This window comes from Lynx canadensis, chromosome F2 (assembly GCF_007474595.2).
Source record: "Lynx canadensis isolate LIC74 chromosome F2, mLynCan4.pri.v2, whole genome shotgun sequence".
In the NCBI taxonomy this organism is placed as follows: Eukaryota; Metazoa; Chordata; class Mammalia; order Carnivora; family Felidae; genus Lynx; species Lynx canadensis.
Genome location: NC_044320.2, coordinates 3865434 through 3888115, shown reverse-complemented (window position 1 = coordinate 3888115; position 22682 = coordinate 3865434). Strand labels below are relative to the sequence as shown.

Sequence of the window (22682 nt, the reverse complement as noted above, 5' to 3'; positions counted from 1 at the left end):
AATTGACAGATCTGGCCGTGGTCCTGAACGCTTCTGCCTCAGAAATGTCCTTCATCACTTAGGAGTGTGTTTTGTTGATGAAGCGTTGCCACATGGCCAAGGCTGGGGCGGGGGGGCAGGGGCGGTCAGGCCAACCTCATGCCCAACGAAGACCTTTGCCCCAAGAATCCTGTCCCCTGCCCTGTGGAGGTAAAAGGAAGGGTCTGAGAGTAATTCCTGAGTCCTCGTCATCCCCGGCATCCCTCACTCAAGGAAAAGACTCAAGAGAAGGCTCAAGCCTGAACGTGAATGAGGGCAGGGCTCACAAAATGAAGATCCATGAAAAGGGAAAGACACAGCGGTGAGCAGCAGACCTTGTATGTGGATACAGTAAGTCAAAATTGAGTAAGGATAGACCTGTCTTGGACCGTGTCCATCCAAGTGCAAGTAAGGGGTTCCTGAAATAGAAGGTCCATACTAGAAGCAAAAATTCTAATGATAATCTATTTATAAAAGTCACAGCTCCAGCAACCTCTACAAGTTATGGGCATGGGAAATGATAGACTTCCCAAGGATTTCATCTTTGACGGGGACAGGAGAGGAAGAAAATAAAAGAATTCTAGAAGTGTCATCTTATCAGACTGAGGAGAAATAATTAGGAGGAAAATAGAACATCTTATTGTGTGAGATAGCCGGTATCTCATTCTCAGCTACTAGTGGAGAAATCTGTGTCTGGTTGTACACACAGGGAAGAGAAGTTGGCCGTCACTGCAGTGGAAGGTGGTCTCTATGTCTGCTCTGGCTGCCATGACAAATTCCACAGATTAGGGGGCGTAAACAAATGTTGTTTTCTCCCAGTTCTGGACACTGGTAGTTCATGATCAAGGTGCTGGCAAGGTAGATTTCATCCTCAGATTTTGTCTCTTGGCTTACCGATGGCTGCCATCTTGCTGTGTGCTCACATGGACCTCTTCTTTGTGCAGGTGCTGAGGGGAGGAGGGGAAGACGAGAGCACTGTGTGTCTCTTCCTGTAAGGACACCAATCCTGTCGGATCTGGGCCCCACCCTTAAGACTTCATTTAACCTTGCTTACATTCTTAGAGGGCCCCATTTCCAAATATGGCCACATTGAGTAGTAGGGCTTCAACACAGGAATTTTGAGGAGACACAAACATTCAGCCCATAACTGAAGGGCCAAGGTAGGGACCTGCAAATTAATAAAAGGAAAAAATGGAAGGACCAGGAACTTGATGAAACCATCAAAAATGAGGAACAGTGATGCAAAATACAACAGACTATTGTAAAAACCACATTAAACATAGGAGATAATATCTCAAATGGATAGGACCTGAATTCTCCCAGTACAGGAAAGGGCACTGTCTTACTGGGCTCAACAAGAAAAAGGAATAAAGGAACAAAGTTAATTTATATGCTGTTTTTAGAAATACCACTTGAAACAAAATGATATTTTAAATATTTTAAAAAATTGTTGGGAAGATATTTACAAGGATAAAGCAATCAAAATAAAGTAGAACAGATATTAATCTCAAACAGGTTAAAAATACTTACATGTGATAAATTTAGAATATCATACGATAAAGTGATATATGGCCATAACCTGTATCAAAAAAAAAAAAAGATACAAAGCTGTATTATAGCAAAGCCTATTAGGATAAGGACAGAGAACTTGATAAAAATAAAATTAGAGTATGATGCAACTGCACGTTTCTAACAGAATGGACGAAAGTTATCAGAAATTAAGGAGCAGTCTGATGTATCACATGGCCACTGATTAGATCATAGTTTGAACAAATCAGATTTTAAAAAGTCATTTTAGAAACAATTAGGGAAATTTGGGGTGCCTGGGTGGCTCAGTCGGTTGAGCCTCCGACTTCAGCTCAGGTCATGATTTCACGGTTCGTGAGTTCAGGCCCCGCATCAGGCTCTGTGCTGACAGCAACAGAGCCTGGAGCCTGCTCTGGGTTCTGTGTCCCCTCTCTCTCTGCCCCTCCCCCACTCATGCTCCGTCTCTCTCTGCCTCTCAAAAATAAAGAAAATAAAAAATTTTAAAAAAGAACCAATTAGGCAAATTGAATATGGAGTTTTAGAAGATTCAATGGACCATCCACTGTAATTTTCTCATGTGCAATGATGGTACCTCGACTATGTGGAGAAGCCTCCTTTTTTTTTAAGACAAAGTCATCCGGAGCAGTTCTTTTCTTTCTTTTTTTTCTAATGTTTATTCATTTTTGAAGAGACAGAGAGAGACAGAGAGCAAGTGGGGGAGAGGCAGAGAGGGAGGCACAGAATCTGAAACAGGCCTCCAGGCCTCTGAGCTGTCAGCACAGAGCCCAACGCGAGGCTTGAACCCATGAACCATGAGATCATGACCTAAGCTGAAGTTGGGTGCTTAACTGACTGAGCCAGCCAGGTGCCCCAAAGCCTCCTTCTTTATTAAGGAGGCAAACTGAACTATCTAGGGATGAAATGCCATAAAACCTATACTTTAACTTTAAATACCTCAGTAAAAACATATGGTAAAATGCACCATTATTGAGTTTTCCCTGATGAATATAGTATACCTTACATTTGACTGTTTTTTGTACAGTTACAAATTTTAAAACAACAAAGTAATAACACCCGAATTGAATAATTCAACCAATAAATGTGCATATGTATAATATACAAGTACATATAAATTTTATACACACATATCACATAATTACATAATTATAATATTTATTATGTATTTTAATTCATAGTAACTATATTATATGTGAATATTGTATATAAAAATTATATATGTAAACACACATGTTCTCAGTGAATACTTTTTCAGGCATTTCCAAAGGCCACTGATAAAAATCAGCATATAACTGTATTTTTATTTTTTTACTTATTCTTTTAATGTTTATTTTGAGACAGAGAAGGAGACAGAGTGCAAGCAGGGGAGGGGCAGAGAGAGGGGAGACACAGAATCCGAGGCAGGCTCAAGCTCTGAGCTGTCAACACAGAGCCCGATGTGAGGCTCAAACCCACGAGACATGAGATCATGACCTGAGCTGAAGTCGGACACTTAACCAACTGAGCTACCCAGGTGCCCCATGTATTAAAAAAAAATCATATATAATAGGCCACCAAGAAAATTTTACCCAATTCAAGAACACAAGAACAGTTTTTCACCTTGTGCCATATCCAATGCAAGTAGAATAAATGATTTAAAAAGGGACCCAAAATCTTCACTTGAAGATTTAAAAACTTCCTATAGAACTCTTGGGTCAAAGAGAAAGTCAAAGGAGAAATCACACACTATCTGGAAAGCAAAGACAAAGATGTGTCACACTAGAACAGTGGAATGGAGTGAATACAGCTGAGACTCACAGGGGCCGGGGATGCTTTCACTAGGACCAGGGAAGACTGAACACAACATGGTTAGAAATCAGAAAAGAAACAACAAAAGAAAATACAACAGAGGGAATTCATGAATATAAGAACTGAAATTGAGGACATAGAAAACATTTTAAAATAGTGGAAAGAATATGTAAATGCAAAAGCTTGTTCTTTGAAAAGGCTAATAAAACTTTTTCAAAGCCCTGTGAGTCCAATTATGGAGAATAAAGAGGGAAGTGAAGTTAGGGCAGATTACGAGTGAGGAGGCAGGACAGACCCGTATAACTACAGATACAGGGGAGATAAAAATAATTATGAGGGAATATTCTATGCCACTCTGTGATAACAAATTGAAAACCTCAGGGAAATGGGTGATTTCCTGGTAAAAGTAAATTACTAAAGTCAGCCCAAGAAAAAAATGGAAAATTCTAATAGGACCAATTACCATATAAGAGATGAGAAGGTGATTGGCGGTCCATCAGTGAAAAGGCACCATAATCAGATGGGCTCACAGCTGAGTTCTATCTGGTTTCTAAAGAACTAATCATTTCAGTGCTGTTTAGACTATTTTAGGGCCATTTAAAAAACGATAGAAGACAAAATCCCTTATCCATTCTGTGCATCTAGAATAACTTTAATACAAAACTATACAAAATAAGGGGAACTATAGACCAGGGCACTTAAGAATATAGGTGAAAACTTCTAATAGAACACTAGCAAATAGAATCTAGCAATTAGTCGAAAGAAGAGTATGTCACCCTTCAGGTTTCTTTTGGAAAAGTGATGTGATTGAGGACCCTTGGCACTGGGGACATGTGTAGGCACTGGTCACCCTCTTCTCAAAGCATTTCTTGTGACAGACTAAAGATTGGGCAGAACTAAGACGTTGTTGCCAGATGCCAAGACTTTATATGGGAATATTATGGGCTTATTTCCAAAACAAGCTCTAAAAGGTAGTATTGGTTCATCATCTTTTAAATGTTCCACAAACCAATTACTTTCTGATTTGAAATCCGCTAAGGGATTTTTTTTTCGTTTAATTGAGCACCGGTACACAAGACACTGTACTTTTGTTTGTGATACGTCTAATATCATTGAAATCCTTGCAGCAGCACTGTGGGGAGTGGGTGTGATGGGCATGGAGGCTTAGAGGTGCAGTGACTTCTGAGAGCACTCAGAGTCCTGGACCTAACCCCCTGCCGGACTGACTGCTAAGCCCATGGTTCAGCGGCATACAGGGAAGCCACATGTGAAGTCCCCCAGTGACTTTCTAGTTCCTGGAGGAGTTCCAGTCCTCTCCTCCAAAGTCAGGGGCAACGGAATGAACACTGGATTAGGCTCCAGGAGACCTGGGTCTAGTTAGTGCTCAGCCACCAGCTTGCTGATGGGTTGGGTTTGACTCTGAAGACCTTTGCCCTTCTGCAACGTTCTGCAGCGCCAGCTCTTGGTCGCTGTCCACGGTGCTGAAGGCACTCCTGCCCCAGGGCTCCAGCTTCACCATTTTCAGGGAGCTGGCCTGGGTGGTTGCCAGGAACATACTGCGATTAATCAGCAGGTTTGAAATGGCAAACTAAATTCTAAAGGTGGAAGAAGGGAAGAATTCTTTATTGGTTTGCTGAATCAGTGCCAAAGGATCTTTTCCTTTTTTACCGAAAGCCATGTCTTTGAGAATTCTTGTCACGCAGGCCTGAATTGAACATCTCAATTTTTGGAGAGAGGCGTATAATTAAGTTTCCACTGCCCAGGTGAATAAATGGAACATTACCTAATTCCCAAAACCCCCTGTTTGCTCCTCTCAAATCCAATCCTTCTCTTCTTTACCCAAGAATCTATGCCAAATTTTATGTCAATTACTCACTTTTGTCTGTATGCTTTTTTTTAACAATCTGTGTATGTATCTTTAATAAACACAGTGATTTACTTTTGGGATTTCAGGTAACTAGAATCGTAGCACATGTATTCTTTGATTGCTTTCTTCATTCTGTCAACCTGTTTTGAAGTACATCTGTATTGCATATTCACCATTGTATATAGCGTTCTGTTACACACATATGCCACAACATACATGTACATTCCATTCTTAATATGGCAGATAGACTTAAGTCCCTTTTTCATATTATGAACAATTCTACTATAAACATTCTGGCACATGGCTCACATTGCACAAGCCACGAAATATTAAGATATGTACATGTTAGTGGAATCATTGGGTCATACGGTATGAGCAGTTCACCTTTACTGGCATGGGTAGAGACTTCTGGTGCTTCCCATTCTCCCCTCCTCCCTATAGGAGACATGCCCCTTTTGCAGTCAGGTGGGGCCATATAACTTGCTCTTCTCTGTGGATTGTGAGCATGAGTTACATTATTTCCAGATTGAATAATCTCACTACAGTGTCAGACCCTCCTATTTCTCCCAGTTTGTGAACTGTCTTTCCACTTTCCTCATGAACAAAAGTTCTTAATCTTAATATAGTAAAATTTATCATTTTTTATGGCTTTTGATTTTGTGTCTTATTTAGGATAGCCATCTCTACCCTAAGATTGTAAAGATATATCATGTCTTCTAAACATTTTATGCTTGGCTTTCACATTCAGATCTTAACCTAGAACAGATTTTCGTATATGGGGTTTAGTAGGGTCTCATGTCTCTCCCTATGGCTACTCAGTCTCCCAGCACTATTCAAGGAAGAGTCTATCTCTTTCCATTGGCATGTGGTAGCACTATGTGTAGGGGTCTGTTTCTGGGCTCTCCATTCATCCATTTTTCTATTCCACAGTGTCTATTTATTTTGTATCATGATACATTTTGACTTATTCTTCAAGAATATGTTGGCTATTACTGAGCCTTTGAATTTCTAAATAAATTTAGAATCAAGTTGCTAAGTTTCACCAAAGAAAAAGTTTGAAGATTTTTATTGAGGTTGTATTGAATCTATAGATCAATTTAGTGAGAATTTATATCTTTATGCTATAAATTACAGTGTTCCACCATTCATTTAGATCTTCTTTAATACCCTCCAATAAGTTTTTTTCTTCACAATGATCTTGCACATAAGAAAGATTACCCCTGGGTTCTGTATTATTTTCTTATTGCTGCTACAGCAGCAATACAACAATATAACAATAGCAGTAGGTGACTGCAAACTTAGTGGCTTAAACAATGCAACTTGTTATAGTTTGGGATGTCAGAATTCAAAATTGAGTCTCACTGGGCAAAATAAAGGTGTTGGAGGGCTGTGTTCTTTGTGGAGGCTCTAGGACAGAATCTGTTTCCTTGCTTCTAGAAGTTCAGGCATCTCTTGGCTTATGGACTCCTTCCTCCATCTCCAAAGTCAGGAATATCAGGCTAAATTCTTCCAAGTTGCCATCTCTCTTGTTCTCTTTTGTCTCCCTCTTCCTTCTTCTTTTATGGATCCTTGTGAATACTTTGGGCCCTCCTGGATGCTTCAGGATAATGTCCCTATTTTCAAGTCAGGTGTTTAGCGACTTTAATTTTATCTGTACCCATAACTACTCTTTGCCATGTAACCCCATATATCACAGGTTCTGAGAATTCGGACATGGACATCTTTGGAATGCCATTATTCTGCCTGCCACAGATTCTTTTTTTTTTTTTTGTAATTTTATGAATGGTAAATTTTATCATTTTATTTTCTAGCTGTTGGTTGCTGTGGTACAAAAATGCTGTGGATTTTTCTATATTGATTTTGTATCCAACAGTTTTGCTAAGCACTTATTAATTCTAATAAATATGAATATTCTTTAGTTTGTTGTTTGGTTGATGATATAATGTGCAAATAATGATAGTTTTGCTTCTTCCTTTCTAACCCTTATGCCTTTCAATTTGTTCTTTTCTTGAATTTCTCTGCTGGCATGGACCACTTATATAATGCTGAACAGAAGTTCAGCTCAGAAATAATGAGCTTGTTTTGTTCCTGATCATAAAGAGTGCTTATAATATTTCAACATTAAGAATAAGATTTTCTGTATGTATAGTTTTTATAGATATCCCTTTTATCAGGTTAGGGAAACTCTCTTCTAGACCTAAATTGCTAAGAGGTTTTTTTGGGGACTTAGGGGGTTTTGAAAGTCGTGAAAGGACATTGACTTTTATCAAAGATTTTTCCCACATCTATAAGAATGATCATATAATTTTTCTTCTTTCATTTGTTAATGTGGTGGATCATAATATCTTTACCAATGTAAAACCAACCTTGCATTCTCTGAATAGATGTAATTTGGCCATGATATGCTATCTTCTTCACATAACACTAATCTGCTTGCTAACATTTAGATTTGAATTTTGCATCTACACTGATACATGATTTAGCCTGGAATTTTCTTTTCTCATGCTGTTTGTCAGATTTCGGTATCAAGGTTATAATGGCCTTCTAAAAAATATGAGTGTTTTTCCTCTTTCCCCATATTCAGCAATATTTTGTATATCATTGGCATTTTTGCAGTTGTTGTTCCTTGAACTAGACTTTACTAGTAAAAACCATCTGGTCCTGGATTTCATTTTGAAACAGTTTTTAACTACTGATTTGATTCTTAATGCTCTAGGATTATTCAGTCTAATTACTATTATCATAAATTTCAATTTTTATCACATTTTCTAGAAAATTTATATTTCATTTGTTTTCAAGTTTATTGGTATGAAGTTCTTCATAATTTCCTCTTATAATATCCTCCTATTATTGTCTGCAGTATCTGATGTCCCCTCTTATTTGTAATGTGATTATTTGTGCCTTTTTTCTTTATTAATCTAGTCAGAGGTTTCTCAATTTTATTAGCCTTTTCAAGAAATAACCTTTGGCTTGTTGTTATTGTGTGTTTCTTCTTTTATTAATTTATGATCTTATCTTTATTATATTCTTCTATTTTCTTTAATCTCTTCTGCCATCATTTTCAGCTCCTGGAGATGGTGCTTAGTTCATTAACTTTTACACTTTTCTCTTTTGAATATAAGCATTTAAGTATATATAAGCATCCCTCTGAAATCTAATTTATCTGTATCATACAAGTTTGGGTACATACTTTTATTATTGTTCAACTTCAATATTTCTTACTTTCCAATGTAATTTCTTATTTCAATTATCTATAATGTTCCTAATTTCCAAATACATGAGACTTTTATAATCATATTTTTGTGATTGGATTTCTAACTTAACCATATTGGTTCAGAGAATGTGTTGGTATGATAACAGTCCTTCAACTAAATATTGGGTCACAAAGCAAATCTCAACATATGTGCTTGATAAAAATGTCTATCTATAGCTGTTGAGTGAAGTGTTCTATATAAGTCTATTAAATCAAATCTATTGAGTTTTTCCAATATTCTACATGTTTAATACTTTTGTCTTCTTGATTTTTCAGTTATAGAGAGATATTTGTTTACTTCTTGTGGTTCTATCAATTTGCTTTACGTATTTGTAGCTATATTGTTGGTTGCATATATATTTGGAGATACTATAGCTTCCTGGTGAGTTATCGCTCCTATCATTATGATGTTATTGTCTTTATCTCTAGAAGTAATTTATTTTTTGCTTTAGACTTTCTATTATTGGGATTTTTCAGGTACAGCTTTTCCTTGTGTAGTCTTTTATTTGGGGTATATCAGTACTTTATTTCTATAACTTATTATTTTTTAATGTTTATTTAATTTTGAGAGAGGGCATGAGTTGGGGGGAGGGATAGAGAGAATCTCAAGCAGGGCCTGCATTGTTAGCGCAGACAGAGCCTGACTCCAGGCTCCATCGCACAAGCCATGAGATCATGACCTGAGCTGAAATCAAGAGTTGGATGCCTAACCAACTGAGCCACCCAGGTGCCCCTCTATAACTTATTTTATAACCAATTCTGTTACTTACCTGCTGTATGCCTCATTTTTCTCAACTATAATATGAGGATAATATAATTAAATTATTGTTGTGGTTTTATTTGTTCTGCCATTTTCATTTTATTTCTGTGGTCTTTTTTCTTTTTTTGCCTTCTTTTTGGACTGAATAATTCTGATTTTTTTTAAAGTTCTTTTTTTTAGAGCATCTAGTTTAAAGTTGCTCGTGCTATTTCTCATTTTCCTAATGGTTACCCCAGAATTGAAATTTACATGATTAAAGCAACAAAGCTTAAATCTAACTTAATATCTTAACCCTCATTCTAATCCTTTGAAATTGAAATTAAAGCACTGTAGGGGTGCCTGGGTGGCTCAGTTGGGTAAGCATCTGACTCTTGATCTCAGCTCAGGTCTTGACCTCAGGGTCATGAGTTTGTGCCCCATGTTGGGCTACATGCTGAGCATGGAGCCTACTTAAAAAAAAAAAATTAAAACACCTTAGAACACTTTGATTCCAGTCATACCAATATTTATGTTATTTTGCTATATATGTTAATTCTGCTTAACTCCATAATCCATAATTATTTACACAGTAAATGCTTATTTAGATACTCACGTATGTGCCACTTTATTGTTCCTTTCTTCACGCATCTCTATCTGGTATCAATTTCTTTCTGCCTGGAGTTCATTCTTCAGAATTCCATTTAATGGGGGTTTGGTGGTGGAAAACACTGCTTTTTTAAATATGAAAATGTTATTTCACCTGTTGAAGAGTGTGTTACTTAGCATATTCTCAGGTATTATTCCACTGACTTCTGAACTTTGTTTTTGCTGATGACAAGTCAGCTATCAAGCAAATTGCTATTTAAAAAATATTTTGAGAGGGAGACTGAGAGTGTGGGACAAGAACAGAGAGAATCCCAAGTAGTCTCTACAGTGTCAGTGCAGAGCCCGACGCAGGGCTGATCTCACTTTTTTTGAGGGTAATTTGTCTTGTCTTTCCAGCCCCTGTTAAATTATCCCTTTGCATCTGGTCTTTGAAATTGTATTATGATGTGTGTACTGTGTATTTTAAATATTAAGCTACTTGAGTTTGTTGAGCTTCTTAAATACATGGATTTTTGTCTTATCATTCTGAGAAGTTCTCAGTTATTATCTCTTTGAATACTGCCTTTTCTCCATTCTCTTTACTGTCCTCCAGGACCTCTGATGAGATATATGTGAGAGCTTCTCACTCTGTTCTCTGTGTTCTCTTAAGTCTCTTTCATGCTTTCTGATCTTTGTGGGCTGCATTTTTTATAACTTGTTCGGCTCTCTCTTTCATTCACTAGTTCTCCCCTGAGCTGGGTTTAATCTGCTCTTCAACCTATTCATTAAGTATTTAATTTTAATTCTATTTTTCAGTTATAGGAGCGCCATTTGATTATTTCTTTATGTTCTAGATCTTTACTCGTTTTAATCTTCTTTTTCATTTCTCCTAACAGATTAAGCATGCTTATTTTATAGTCTACGTGTGATAAAACCAATACCTGATTTTTTTTTTTTTATCAAGCCTAAGTTGATTTTTTTCTGGCTCTCACGAATGATGCATTGTGTCCTTTTATATTTGATAATTTTCTTTTAACACTCCAAATTATTCATTTTCCTTGTAGAAACCCTTGGAATTCTGAGAAAAAGTGGATTCTTTCAGAAAGGATGTGTTTACTTCTGTAAGGTGCCGGGTATGTGATGGCAGGGTGTGTGAGGTGGGTAGGACCACTTTCAAGCTTATAAATGACTCAAGGTTTGGGGAAAGCACTTAGGGAGTGTGGCTTGGGAATGCAGGTGCATGGGAGGGCCATTCTGGGTGAGAATCAAAGCGTGGAGACAGAAAAGTTTTATTTCCGCTCTCTGAGTAGGGTAGGGGATATTTTCAGTTCATCCTTTACTAAGGATTTAATCCTTTGGACTCCTAAATTCATGAGGAGCGGTCTCCTATGATTCCCCACCTGATGCGCCCAAGGGGTTGTCTTTCTCCTCTCAATTTTTTAAGACTACAAAAACTGATACTCCTATGTTGACAAAAACCCTCAAAGTGAAAGTTGCATCAGTGCCCCACTTGCCTCTCTGGAGGTTCTGGGGCTGAGTATCTCTCACTTTCCTGCCAGCTAATAGATGCATTCACAAATGTTTTTTGTATAATTACCGTCCTTTTTCATTGTTTTCTGTAAGAGTCTTAGGGCCCCTAACCCATCACATTGACTCCCTCTTTTGATCCTTATTTATAATTTGTCTTAATCCCTTCAGACAATGTTCAGAGGCCCCAGGAGCCAGGCGACCCCATGCATCCCACTCTCTTCTCTGCTTACTGGGACCAGGCTGGCTCAGAAGGTGTCATCATGACAGTGCTTTCTGGGCTGGCAGGGATGATCTTTTGAAACCATCCACAAATCCAGCCTTTGCTTGAATACAAAGAGCTCACTGTGACAAGTCACAGAGCTCACTCCTTTGCCAGGCAATCCATTTCTCACTTGGGCATGTGCATTAGAAAGACCTGCCTTCTATTATTTCATGTTACCTAATAAATGAACCCAGGGAGCAGACTAATGGGGAACAGAGACATCAGGTGTCAGGCTTCCTAGAAGACTAGTGGAATGCCAGGCTCAGAGCTGGACAGGTACCTGGTAGGACAAAGAAAGGCAGTGAGAAGGGAGGAGAAGGAAGCCGGGATCTATCAAGGCATTGCTATCGTGTGTAGCAACGTTGAGGACAAGGTGCCCATGAAATGAGAATTTTTATCTCCATTTATCCAGAAGAAAAAAGAGGCTTAATTTAAGTGACTTGCCTGAGGTCAGAGTTGACAAGAGGCTGAGCCGGGCGGGGTCCAGCTCATCCGGCATCTTCCTATGGATCTTTGCTTGGTGAATTTTGGATGACAGAGCGTGACAGCTGGGTGATTATGGGGCCATTGCAGGCCTGTCCTGCCTAAAGGGAACAAACGTCAGGAGGACGAGACCAACCCGGCTCAGCTGGTGAAGTGAAAAGCACACAGCCTATTCCTGGCATAGCTTCTTCTGGCCCTTGGGAGAGGGGAGGTTTCTAGATACCCCAGCTGTAGGATGGCAGTGCCCAGGAGCACACAGCACCTGGAGGAACCAGGATGTGGAGCCCTCACCAAGACACCTGCTCCTGGGTTCCTGCCTCAGCCAATGCTAACGCGTAACAGTTCCGTGATTGCGAGGACTCAGCCACACAAATGCCGACAAGCAGCCACCCCAGGTTTTCATGGGTCTTGGCTCCCGCTGAGCCCGCGACAAAGCTACAACTTCCTACAGTCCACGTGGCCTGACTCCGTTCACGTCTCGGCTTGAGGGTGGTGGGGGCGTTCTAGCAGCGGAAGGGGCCGGGGGCATCGGAGCACAGGCTCTGGCTGGGTCATTTTTCGGGGTGCCTGTATTCTTTCGAACATCCCCTCCTCCAAAAAGACCACAACCTCTGCCCTTCAAGACTTCCCTCTCGTTGCAGTCAGTATCTTCTCCGGTAAGTGTTGTGAAGTTTCTGTTTGTTTGTGGAAACGAAAAATACAGAAAAAGTCAAAGAAGGACAACTGCCACTATGCTTCCCGGTGGGAGTCACACGCTGTCAGGGTTTTGCACAAGCTTTCCTGTGCTTCCATCTCCGTCCTCCTGTCTTCACCATCTCTCTCCGTCTCCACCCGTCATCTCGCCCCCTTTCTCTCCATCATCTCTATTTCTACCGCAACTCTCTCCCCCCTCCCCCCACGTACTTGTAAAAAGCAAGTTGCCATGACTGAGGTGCCCCCAGCCTGCACCCCATTCTGAAACCCCCTTTTGGCCCCGAAGGAGACCACTGTTCTCAGAGAGGTATGTATCCTTTCCATCTCTCAAACGTGTTTTTCTAGATAGCTTTTGATGCATAGAAATGTAGAGTCTGTATGTTGGGGGGGGAGTTGTTTGCCTGAGCGGGGTCAGCTGCACACATCAGTTCCATCTACAGCAGCCCCTGGGACGTGTGCACGCTGGGTGCTCAGGTACCGTCTGTCCCATTTGGCCTCGTCTCCATAAGTGCAGTAGACTCGTCCAGTCCCCATTAGTGGCCATTTAGGTTGTCTCGAGTTTTTTGCAAAGCCTGCGGTGATGAGACGCGTCTTGGCTTCTGCCGGGCTGGCTAGGCTCTTTGTCCTATTTCCTGTCTCCTGATTCCTGGTCCACCCCCTCTCCATCTGGGTGGGTGGAGGCCCTTGGGAGCCCGCCTGTTGGCCCTGCTCAGGAGCTTACAGAGAGCTGATACATGGCCTGGGGCCTTTTTGTCTCGAGGGCCCTGATAACCTGGGCCCAGTGTTGTGCCCAAGCTTCCCCTTCTCCATCCCGTGGCCTCTTCTCTGACTGTGTGTTGGGGGTGGCAGAGGGGCAGGGTCGGATGAATACGGACCACAGAGCATCCTGTCCTGGCTTTGCTCAACACTTTTCACAGGGTGGAGAGTTGGGGTCCTACCGGCCTCAGAGAACCCCGTCTGGACAGCTCAGAGCATCTTGGGGGTCAGGAGAGCCTTGAAAGAGCCTCATGTCCTCTCCTCCTGTGGGTGGTGGATTTGGGGGCTGAAATGGGGTAGATCTCATTTTACGGAGCAGGACACTGAGGCCAAGGTCATGTGTCTCACAGGGCCAAGACTGCTTCACAGCCGGGGAATGGCTATGTTCACTCTTTCATTCAACCGATGTTTGCTGGGCACCCAGGCATGCTCATACATTCCAGGCTTTAGATAGAACCTTCAAGCTCCCGCTGAGCTGCACATCATTATCTCCATTCTACACATGAGAAGTCCAGGCTCAGAGAAGTGGAGTGGCCAGCCCGTGGTCACACAGCAAGGCAGAGCAGGAGCTGTGTTTGAGCTCCAGACCTCGTGCTCGACCCACGCAGGGCCCTGCCTCCAGACTGGGGACAGCTCGCAGCCACCTCCCACCCAGTGCCCTCCACCCACCGGCCACCTTCCCAGGGGCTCACATTTCAGCAGAGGACAGAGCACACAATGCACGAGCAAGCAAAGAGACCATTCCAGATTGGGCCACCTCCTCCACGGACAGCCGGGTGGTCAGGAGGGGCCCCTCGTGGGAGGTGACGTGGGGCTGAGAGCGGAATGCAGGTGGCCCCGTGGGGCCGGTGGGCAGGGCACCCATCCAGGCAGAGAGAACGGTCGAGCCCCCAAGGCACAACAGGCTTGCTGATGGAGAAGAAAAGGCCACCGTGGCTGGGGCACACTGTGTGCCCTGTGGGAGGGGTACAGGACGTGAGGTGGAGAAGTGGGCAGTGGCCAATACCCCCGTCCCCCAGGTCCAAGAGGACCCAGCCACAAACCCCACACCCCCGCTGGCTCAAACCCCTCTTCTTTCCCTCCTGTCTCCCGGCCTGGCCTCTCTCCTGGGCTCCTGCCCGTTGGGCTCCTGCCCGTTTGCCTCCTGGGTGTCTCCGCCCTCCTCAGGCCCCCGTCTGGCCCCAAACAGAACCCGACCCCCTCCCCCGTGTCCCCACGAGGTCACCACCTCTTCGTGGGGCCTGCCCCAGCCGAGCACAGACCCGGTCAGTCCTCAGTGGCCGAGAGGAGTGGCGGGGCCCCTCCGTGTTGCAGGGGCTCACGAGCCTGCTGTCCTGCCTCCAGGTCTTCGCTCCGCCCTCCTGCACTCCTAGAAATCCCTTCTTCCTCCCCCACCCCACGCCACCTCCTCCAGGAAGCCTTCCCAGACCCTCCTGCCCACAGGCCCAGCCAGCCGGCCCTTTGGTCTCCCAGGTGCCACTGCTGCGAGCGGGTTCCATATCCTCAGTCCTGCTGCTGGGCCCTGTGCACCTGCCCACCGGCCCACCTGTGGGCGGCGCTGAGTTCCTGGCTGCCTGGGACAGGTGCCCGTCTACCTGCTCACGGCACGGCTTTCAGTTTAATCCAGTTAAGCCCCACAGTGTCCTGGGCTCCGTCCTCAGGCTGGGGCAGAGTAAAACCAGGTCTTCCCATGTCTCTCTTCACTGTTTGCCCGGCCCTGGGCAAGTGGCCCCCCGAGCTCAGCAATCCTCGCCAGGGAACTGCTTCGGTTTCCTTCTGAAGGCGTCTCTGGACGCGAACCAAGGATGAACAGCCAGCCTCACATGGTCCCCACCCGTCGGGGTGATGCATCTGTAACAGGTGCACAGGATGGACCACGAGTGGACCCCCTGCCAGGAGTCCCAGGCTGCCCGGGGACACAAGGCACATTCCCAGACCCTGGCCCAAGGGCCAACTGGCCATTCAGAGAGCACCTACTGTGTGCAGGGCAGCGGAATAAGTCCCTGTCTTAGATCCCCTCATCTGAGCCTCACGGACAAGACGCCTCAGGCGAGGAGCCCAGGAAGCATCTCAGCCGGGACTTGACCCGGGACGAGGCCTCCTGCAGTGGGCTTGTCCATCTGACCTCCGTGGGCGGAGCATCTCGGATGGGGAGCCACGGACGGATGGTCACACGGCCCGGGAAGGCGTTTTCTGGTGCCCGAGCAAAGGGCTTTGGCCGTCTGCTGCCAGCAATCCTGCTCCGAGGCCCCAGCCCCTGCCCTGGTGGCCACCTGGGCCTGTGTTCCGTACGGAGCCGTGAGCCTCGGGCAGCCGATGACGTGTAGCACTAACTCCCGCCACCCACGGCATGCCCGCCCCGACTGCCCCGCAGGAGGCCACGGACGGCAGCCCGGACACGGGGTCCCTGGGGCCAGATGCTGCAGGGGGACCCTGTGCCTGGGGAGGAGGCTTGGGCCTGGAGTTTCGGGTCCCTGGGAAGCTCCCCGGCCCCCAGGCCTGCTGATGTAACCCCCCCGCCCCGGCCAGGAGACGAGGCAGCCGGTTCCCTCCCTGGCTTAGCCAGCGAAACGGCCTTCTCACAGCGCCTTCTGATGCCAAGTGCGTGGTTCCCACCCCAGCCAGTTCCCCGCTCCGGCCCTGGCTGGGTGTCCTGCAGGTCAACTTAGCTCTGACGTGAACTACCGGGAGCTAGGTCGAGGGCTCAGTCCCATAAAACGACTGCCACTGCAGACACTCTTTGCAAGTCCTGGCCGCCTGTACTTCTGACCAGCCAGCTACAAACTGGGGTTCCCATGACCCCCTCCTCAGGTCCCAGGGCAGCTCACAGAACCCAGGAAGATGCTGCTTATGTTTACCGGCTTATTATAGGAGATATTACAAAGAGTACAGATGAATGGCCAAATCAAGAGGTGCACAGGGGAGGTCTGGAAGGGTCCGGGGCTGTCCCCTGAAGCTGGGGTGACCCCCTCCAGCACGTGGATGTGTTCACCAAACAGGAAGCTCTCTGGAGCCTAGAGTTCAGGGAGTTTTGCAGAAGCTTCGTCTCACGGGAACAACGGGTCCTTAACTCAAGCTCCAGCCCCTCTCTGCCACCACCCACCTGATGGAGGGGGGTGGGCCCTCAAGTTCCAAGCTTTTAGTCATTCTGGGTCTTTCTGGTGACCACCTCTCATTAGAACAAAAACACGCCTATCACCCAGGGAATCCAAGGGACGTAGGAGGCCTGTGTCAGGAAGTGGGGGCAGCGGCGGGATATCATTGCCATGCCACACCCAGCCCGTCTCAGAAAATGGCCTTGGGCAAGCCCCCACTCCCCATCCCTGCCTCCAAGATTCCGGGGAACTTCCAGTGCCCCGGGGACAACAGGGAAGCGTTGGCTGCCGATCTGGTAGTGCCCGGCAGGCGGGCAGCAGGAACCAACTCCGGGGGACGGAGGATACGCGCAGGCTGGGGGGCCCCGAGGCAGGCGCTCTCTTGCTACTATGTTCCATCACTTGCCCTTTCCCTCCCCTTTGACCCTCACTCTCCACGGGGCTGGGGGTGGGGGTGGGGGTGGGGGCTCCTCCTAGACATGCTGCTTGGGCTGATTCCTGTCTCAGGGCTTGCTGCGGGGACTCAGACACGGACCCTTCCTGGGTCGGCCTCTGCCGAAAAGCTGAGGCTTCCTCCTGCCTGGGGGATTGGAGGCGGGGGGGTAGGGGTGGGGCTGCTCAGAGCAGAGCTCAGTGAGAGATGTGTCCTGTGAGGGTGGACGCTGAGGAGCCAGGCGCGGGCCACCACGGTCCCCACGGGAGCTTCGTGCGATCTCAGTCAGGTGCCCCTCCCCTGGGCGGCACGGGCCTGCAGGGCAAGGCTGGGCTCTGGCCCCACTCACCCTCGTGGGAGCCGCTAAGCAGCCTGACCTCAGGGCCTGGGCCTGGACCTGGACGCACATCCTCAGAGTGAAGTGTGGGGGAAGGCGGCCCCTCCTGGCGGTCTCCTGGGTGCCGAGGGCTGCGGCAGCAGGGAGGACCCCTGTGGGGTTCTCATCCCACTCAGCCATCTCCTGCCATGTGCTCCAGGCACGTGGAGACTCAGTTCCCTGCTCCCCCCCCCCCCCGTGAGGGGGATGGTGCCCCTGGGCCCAGGGTAGTTGGGGAACGCACAACAGGGCCACATGTCCCAGCCACGCTTGGCACAGGGGGGCATTGACCGGATGACCTCTTATGAGGTGGGGCCTGTAAAGTTCTCCCCACCCCGAACCCGCAGCTTTGATCGGGACCAGGGGGCTCTAGACCCCCTCAAAGAGCACCCACCTCTCAAGTCACAGGGTCCCCCTGGGTCAACGCACCCAGGCCTTCCTCCTGGACGGGTGACGGGTGACCGTCCTTCCTCCTCTGTCCCTGAGGGAGAGTCCGTGCCATACCCGCTGTCTGGGTGGCCTCGTGGAAATGGGGTGGCCCCAGAGTCCCACCCAGAGAGCGATGTGTGGCAGACAAAAAGCAATGCTGGGGCGCTGGGGCCCGCCAGGCAGGGAGGGCTGCAGGTGGCAGGTGGCCCCGAGGGAGCGAGGAAGAGGGGAGTCCTAAGGGGACAGCCGCCCTCACCAGCCAAGGGCTGCCGTGGCCTCAGCAGGGCTTGTCCCCTGGGGCCAAGGACGCCCAGACCAGCGTATACCCGCTGTCACCCCCGAACGTCCTCCGAGGGAGTGGAAGGGGAGAAAGGAGAGGATGTGGTGTGGATCCCATGAGAGAAAGTGGGAGGCCGAGACGGCCAGAGCTGGGGAGAGGGGCCCGAGTCAGTGCTGTGACAGGGGCCGGGGACCCAGGCCCAAGGAGCGCATGCACAGGGCAGGGCTGGGGTCGCAGAGACAGACAGACACAGACCCGACCGCGTGGGCCACCAGCCATGTGTGACATGGGGATTTCTGTTCCGTGTCCCTACCGGAGTTGGGGGCTGACGGGCTGGGTGGGTGGCCCCCTGACCACACTGGACGAGCAAATGCGTGGACACAGGCGGGGCAGCAGAGAAGCAAGGCGGGCCTTTTATTGGAGAACTTGTCACAGACACACAGACACGCAGGCCTGGCCAGGGAATGGCCCCGGGCCCCCCAACATCGGCCTGCTGGGGGCAGACTCCCTCCAAGCCGTCTCTCCTGCCGGGGCTGCCTCAGGGGGGTCCCCGCCTCACGTGTGCCGTCTTTTTCTCCTGGCTGGGTTGTGATCCCCAGGTCCCGGGAGCAGGTGCAGGGACCCCGGGGCCCGGGCCGCGTGGGCGCTGCGCTCTGGGGTTTGGTTAATGCCAGGCTCCAGCGGAGGGTCCTGCTGGCCAGTCCAGGAAGGGGTGAGGCTGCCGTGTCTGGGGCGCAGGAGAGAGGGGAGGAAGAGCAGGGGCCGAGACTGGGGCCGGGTGGAGGGAAGGCGGGGGCCAGGCCGGGCCAGCTGCGCCCACAGGAACAGGGACCCCGAGGGGGCGGGAGGGGCTCAGGCCTGTGCGTCCAGGGCCCGCACGTGCACGCTGGGCAGGCAGAACCAGGATGGCGGCAGCTCCTTGCTCGCACTGTCCTGGTGGAAGTGGATGTGGAGGAAGAAGTCACCCGTGTACAGGAAGAGCAGGGCTCCGAGGCAGGCCGACTGGCCTGAGGGCTGCACCTGTGGGGAAGAGGGAGCGATGTCAGCCCAGAGCAGCACAACCCCCAATGCCACCAGGAGACCCCTGAACCTGCCTGGAAGTGGGGGCAATGGGGTGGGGGGGAGGGCCCCCCCAAGGGCTTTCCTGCTGTGCTCCCCCAAGCAGGCGGCTGTCCCTCTCTGAGCCTTAGCTTCTGGCTTTGGAAGGAGCATAGCACTTCCCTCCCTGGACCGTCCGGGGGTGCCGGCAGGGTGGGGAGTGGCTGGGGTGAGGTGTCATTTCAGTGGCGTGAGGGCTGCTCTCAGTGGACTTCCCCAGTTCTCCTGGGCCGCAGGCTGCCGCGAAGCGGGGGGCGCGGACCGAGAGGGGCAGGGGCCGGGGATGACGGCAGTAAGGCCCCAGGTCTCGCCATCCTGGTTCACGGCCAGGACTCAGTACACAGAGAAGTGAGCTACGTGAGGCCCACGGTGAGTCAGGGAAGTCCCCGTCCCCACCAGGGGAAGGCAGGGGGCACCGGGACAGTGGCCGTGGGGGCCGCTCTGGGGCTCACAGACCGCCACGCACCGCGTCAAGGTAGAAAGTGCTGGAGCCCACGAAGGAGACGGCGTCATGCAGGTCGTAGTTGTGCACGCCATTCTGGTGGTCCTGGAAGGGGGCCACGGTGAGGGCGAAGGGCCCCACGCTGCGCGGGCTCTGGTTGGTCAGCCGCACCTCCAGACGCACAGGGTCGCCCACCCGGCAGGCTGCAGCCTCACAGTCACATGGCTGTCCGTCCACCAGCACATCTGCAAGGGTCACAGGACACGAGAATGTCAAGGGCACCGCCCAGCTGGCCTTGCCAGCCAGCCAGCCATCCAACCATCCATCCATCCATCCGTCCATCCGTCCATCCATCCGTCCGTCGATCCATCCATCCATCCATCCAACCACCCGCTCACTTGTTCCCCCACGAATGCAGCCAGCCCCTCCGTGTAGGCTGAGTGCTGGGACACAGACATGTGGCCCGGTCCCTGCCGTCCTGATGTGCAGGCTGGAGGAGACACGTGTGGGCACCAGATCTGTAACCCAGAGGGTGTGTGCCACGCTGGAGGGGCCCCGGGTCATTTAGGGGTCTCCCAGATGCTCCTGCCTGAAAGGGCTGAACCGAGATGGCAGCCCATGGGGGCTCCTGCAGGTGAGAGAGACTCAGAACCGCAGGGCAAGACTGTGGCAGGGGTGGCGCACGGTGTTTGTAAGATGAACAGCCAGTAGGCACCTGGCTGGGCCTCTGCCACACACTGTTGATTCACACGCAGAAGGGCCTGCCCAGCTTCCCCCAGACACCCCAGAGGTGACAGGATGCCAGCTGGGGAAAGGTCTGGAACCCAAGGAGCAGAGCAGGGATTGGGGGGCAGAGGTGCGGGGGAGAGGGGGGTGGGGGCCGGTGGACTGGAAAGTGCCGTGCTGGGACCCCCAGCCCCCCGGAGCCCCAGCACATCCCAGTGGGATGATGGGAGGGGCAGTCTGGGGGACCTGCCTGGAGGCAGGGGTCGGGGGCACAGGCTGGGATCTGAGCAGGAGACGTTCTCAGGACAGGCAGATAAGGGGAGAGCAGACCCCGAGGAGAACCCCCGTGAGGACGAGGCAGAGACTGGGGGCCGCAGCACGAGAAGCTGCAAGACGCAGGAAGGAGCCTTCCCCGGGGCCTCCGGAGCAGAGCACAGCCCCGCGGCACCGTGACTTCGGCCTTCCGGCCTCCAGACCCTGCTGCGTGGAGCCCACAGGTGGTAACTTCTCACGGTGGCCCTAGACGCCGACACGGCGGGTCAGGAGGTCGTGGGGGTCAGGGAGGGGGTCCTAAGGCTGCATCGGGACCTTGCATCACCCGGTACCGGTGCGGCTGCCAGCCCGCCTCACCGACCTCTCCCTGTCACGTCCACGGGCCCATGGAGGAGTGACGTGACCACAACCCGCGGGTGTGCACGTCCTCACGCGTGAGGACTGCTTGGAGCCACAGAAGCGCTCCCGCCCACCCCGCCGTGTAACGATTCCTCACGTGCTCATGAGCATGACCCCGTCATCGCCACTTCCCATGGCGGGGGCCGGCTGGGGTCGCCAGGTGGCCGTGGCGAAGACCCTCCTGCCCGGCAGCCGGGGGGCCCGGGCATCCACATGAGGCTGATTCCTCACTCGGGGTCCTGGAGGCGCAGGCTTGGGGGAAGGTCAGGGTGGCCTGCCCTCGAATGGAGGGGGGCGGAGATCCTCCCTCCAGGGCGAGTGCGGTCCTCAGGGAGCGTGTGCATCTGTGCAGCTGACCCTGCGTGGCCAAGCCAGGGCTCGGAGCGTGTGAGCGTGTGTGCGTGTGTGTGTGTGAGTAAGAGCGTGCAAGTTATGGGTGGGAGTGTGTAAGTATTGCGTGGGGGGAGCATGCATGTGTGTGTGTATGAGTGTGCGTGGGAGTGCAAGTGTGCATGCGAGTGACAGTGTGGGTGTGCGCATGAGCGTGCATGAGTGGGAGTATGCGTGTGAGAGCGTGGGTGTGGGTGGGGTGAGTGTGCGTGAGGGGCAGCGTGCGTGTGAGTGTGGACAGAGAGGGGGCGCGCCTGGATGGGCTCCACGGGCAGCTGGGTGGGGGGAGGGAGCTGCGGGTCCAGAACCCCCCACGTTTCCCACCAAGTCCGTTCTTCCAGCAAAGCCTTCTGAGATGAAGTGCCCCCCCACATCCTTTGTTTCTTGAGAATCACAAGCTTTTACGACACGTTACGGAAAACTTGGGAAGTTCATAGAAACAGAACTCATTTTCTGATAAGCCCCCATAATCCCAGCCCTTCCCCCAGCCACACTCAGCGTCACGGTGCCGACTTCCACGTGTCTTCAGTACCGTGGCCCGGTAGCTGCTCTCTGGGACCACGGAACATAAGCGTGTTCCACATGTTGATGTTTCCGTGAGCACATTTTCAAAGCCTGCAGGGGATTCCATTAAAGCAATAAACTAATCTACCCACCCAGCCCCACGCAGGCCGTGTCCACTTTTTCGGTATATAAATATCCCCGATGTACACATTTTTATACTGAGCTCTGTCTGGATTCCTGCCTCAGGTTCCTGGGATACAGTGTCAGGAGTGGACACGAGTTAAAATGTCTCTGAGAGTGTGGGTGTGGGGCGCCAGTGGAGACTGACCTCCAGGAAGCCCCAGGGCCCGCCCCTTGCCCACCCCACGTCCCCAGGAGGAGAACCCACTCCCTGCCGCCCGCCCCAGATCACTGGATAACATTCACTCGCTCTGATGTTCGCCACCCGCCCCACAAGTCCCACTAGCACCTGCAGCGAAGGTGACAGGAGCAGAGAAATGCGCAAGTCCCAGCCTTCAGAAAGTTCTCAGTCCAGACAGGCAGGCCACGAGCTGGGCCACGCGGAGCCACACAGCCAGGTGTGCAACGGTGGGCGGCTGCTACACGGCCCGGAGGACAGGCTGTCACCAAGTGCAGGCACAGGCCAGCCCGGTAACCCTAACGTCTGCTCAACACTGAACTGGACGTGACCCGGGACCACCTAAACCTCTCGAATCAA

At 49.7% G+C, this 22682-nt stretch overlaps 1 protein-coding gene and 1 long non-coding RNA gene across 5 annotated transcripts in view; both read right to left on the bottom strand.

The window, feature by feature from the left end:
* Positions 1 to 897: 897 nt before the first annotated feature.
* LOC115505841 lies at positions 898 to 1603 on the bottom strand. The gene is made up of 3 exons (XR_004343165.1): positions 1549 to 1603; positions 1073 to 1186; positions 898 to 965 (listed from the first exon to the last, which is right to left on the bottom strand). It is a non-coding gene; the product is annotated as an uncharacterized LOC115505841 (long non-coding RNA).
* A 16909-nt stretch (positions 1604 to 18512) lies between these two features.
* The window catches only part of TRAPPC9 (trafficking protein particle complex 9), a 575975-nt gene continuing 571805 nt past the window's right edge, over positions 18513 to 22682 (bottom strand). For all 4 annotated transcript variants that reach the window (XM_032592000.1, XM_032592002.1, XM_032592001.1 and 1 more), the window contains 2 exons: positions 19697 to 19917; positions 18513 to 19152 (listed from right to left, as the gene is read on the bottom strand). In XM_032592000.1, coding sequence (XP_032447891.1) covers positions 18985 to 19152; positions 19697 to 19917 — 389 coding nt within the window. In that variant the 3' untranslated portion in view covers positions 18513 to 18984. The remainder of the gene's footprint in view (positions 19153 to 19696; positions 19918 to 22682) is intronic.